Source organism: Montipora capricornis, chromosome 10 (genome assembly GCF_036669925.1).
Source record: "Montipora capricornis isolate CH-2021 chromosome 10, ASM3666992v2, whole genome shotgun sequence".
NCBI lineage: Eukaryota > Metazoa > Cnidaria > Anthozoa > Scleractinia > Acroporidae > Montipora > Montipora capricornis.
Window position 1 is genome coordinate 70,091,655 of NC_090892.1, and position 2,500 is coordinate 70,094,154.

At 38.8% G+C, this 2,500-nt stretch overlaps 2 protein-coding genes across 3 annotated transcripts in view; both read left to right on the top strand.

The window, feature by feature from the left end:
* LOC138022252 (uncharacterized) overlaps positions 1–2,500 on the top strand; it is a 58,504-nt gene that overhangs the window by 31,868 nt on the left and 24,136 nt on the right. For both annotated transcript variants that reach the window (XM_068869336.1, XM_068869337.1), the window contains one exon: positions 71–146. In XM_068869336.1, the coding sequence (XP_068725437.1) occupies positions 71–146 (76 nt within the window). The remainder of the gene's footprint in view (positions 1–70; positions 147–2,500) is intronic.
* Positions 881–2,500, top strand: part of LOC138022255 (adenosine receptor A2b-like) — a 1,689-nt gene continuing 69 nt past the window's right edge. Inside the window, exon 1 of the mRNA XM_068869343.1 lies at positions 881–2,500. This exon is cut by the window's right edge and continues 69 nt beyond it. Coding sequence (XP_068725444.1) covers positions 1,009–1,983 — 975 coding nt within the window. The 5' untranslated portion in view covers positions 881–1,008 and the 3' untranslated portion in view covers positions 1,984–2,500.

Here is a 2,500-nt window from a genome sequence, read left to right on the forward strand (position 1 = left end):
GGGGTTATGAAAGAGGGTTGTCAACTCTTATTGGATCTAGCAATTTAATAGTAAATTTTACCTTTGACAGAAACTTAAAGAGGAAGAAATAGTTTTGAACAAGATACTCTACCTTCACATGAAGTCATATCCTGGCAGTCCTCTAGGTAAGAAATCTGCTCGTGCGCAAAACTCGCACCCACGCGAAACTCACACGCTTGCGTGCGAAATCCTGTTCACTTTAGAATGAATATCTCCAAGGTTTATGAAACAGGCAGAGTTGCCTTGTTCTTCAGTTCTTAGATCCACGAAAATGCTACAGTTGCTTGATTTAAAATAAGTAATTTATGCACTGTTTTAATTTTCTACAACTGTACTTAAAAATGTTGAAAGAGAGAAAGACGTTTCACTGTGAATCAGACAGGAACATCTGAGTAATCTTACTAAACCCTCACGGTGCCTAATATTTCCTGTATATATATATTTTTGCAACTTTAATCACACTTTGCTTGTGATTGTTCGAAGTGGAAGCTATCCTGTGTCGGCAGGGACTCCATAGCCTTAGCTCTGTTTTCTTATCCAAGATTTTTGGACGATATCCGCAATATTGTATTTTGTCTTCTTGCTTTCCAATATCACTGATAAATGTAATTGCACGGAAACGAAGTTGCTTTCTGAAATCCCAGGTGTTTTAGTGTCACTTGATTAAAATTCCCAAATGCATAATTCATTGATTCTTAACGATGAGTGGAGCGCTGTGCGGTCCATACTAGAAATGTTGAGCATGAAAAATGAAGCTTGTCCGGCAATTCAATTTCAAGGCCATCGAGAATTTCCCAGTGTCGTTTTCAGCTGTTAACTTTTTGTGGCCGGTTTTTATTATTATTTTTCGATTGGCATTTTTCGCAATTTGATGAAGCGATTTTTATCTTGTCTTTATAATTGACAAATACAGAAATTAAATTAAGGTTCCGCATTGATGTTTCCTACATTCAGTTTGGATTTTCTGGTTCCCGTCTTTACACGATTATGATGAAGAAGTCGGTTTGCGATGTTTTCCTTTCCTATGTACCCACCATTTCCGAAAGTGGAGAACTGAACTCAACTTACATCGTAAATTTACTCCTCAACACTTTCAGTTCGTATACCGCCGTTGTTTTGAATATTGTCACAATCTATGCCTTGAGCAAAGCTTTGGGTTTTCCCAAACAACTCAAAAAGTTACTTTTGAGCCTTGCTCTTTCTGATCTTGGCGTTGGTTTGATTGTGCAACCATTTTACTCCACCTTTCTCGTGCTGTGGATTCAACGTGAAAATCCTGGTTGTGTTAGCTACAGGACTTTTTTCGTTTTTTTGAGTGTTTTCGCGATTTCGTCCTTCTTTGGTGTGTTTGCCATTACTTTCGACAGATTCCTAGCCATTCATCTTCATCTTAGATATAAACAAATTGTGACTCAGAAACGAGTTGCGTTTTCTATTATAAGTCTCTGGAGTTTGAGTGGATTTGTCGCAGTTTTAACCTTTTGGTATCCACACGAAAGCTCACACATCATATCCGTAATCGGAAGTGTTTGCCTTTTTATGACAACGTTGATGTACGTCAAGATTTATTTAGTTTTTCGACGCCACAGAATCCAAATTCAACAAACCTTTCAAGTGCAACCAACCGATCTTGCCAGCGGGAGTGACTTCGCAAATTTTGGACAGCTACGAAAATCTGCCGTTGGTGTATTTTATGTTTACTTGGTTTTTATGGCTTGCTATTTACCTCGGGGCTGTAACTTGTTCATTGTCGTGGTTACAAAGCAAAGCACCCCATTAAAGGGGTTTTCTCTCTTCGCTTGGACTGTAATGCTGCTTAATTCTTCCATTAACCCAGTCATTTACTGTTTGAAGATGAAGCACATCCGTCTTGCTGTTATGGAGATACTACGGAACGTACTTCGCCGGCGAAATTCATCTCCAAACTGTCAGACTATCTCTGGTCATGCAGGCAGAATATAATACTAGTCCCTGAAAAAGCGGACACACCGCGGAATTGGCTTAAAATTCTCAAACAACAAAAAATGCACCTTTATGGTTTCAGAGATGAATACTCCCCTGTAAAAAAAGAGGGAATTTGACTTTATGAATGGCTGTTTGAAAAAAAACCCTTTATATTTACAAACAGTGCTAGCAAACGCGGCCGCTTAAAGTTTGTGAAACGATGTTTACAAGCGAAATTAATCAACAATTCAAGCAAAGAAAATATTATACCAAGAAACCCAAGTAGAAAGCTGCAAGGATGACTTTTAAGTTCAAGCCTTAGTTCGATAGAGTTGAATACAGTTGGTTCGCGCACAATTTAATTTCGGAGCTTCCTCTTGAGTAACCTGCGATCAGGCGTTCTTTTCTTTGGAGAGGGCGAGCCTCTCTAGAGAAAAGAACACCTGATCACAGCTTACCTCTTGAGGCTGATGAAAGCCTCTTTAAAGGTTCACTCAACGTTCGTCAAACACATTCAGTTAATGCTGAATTTCAT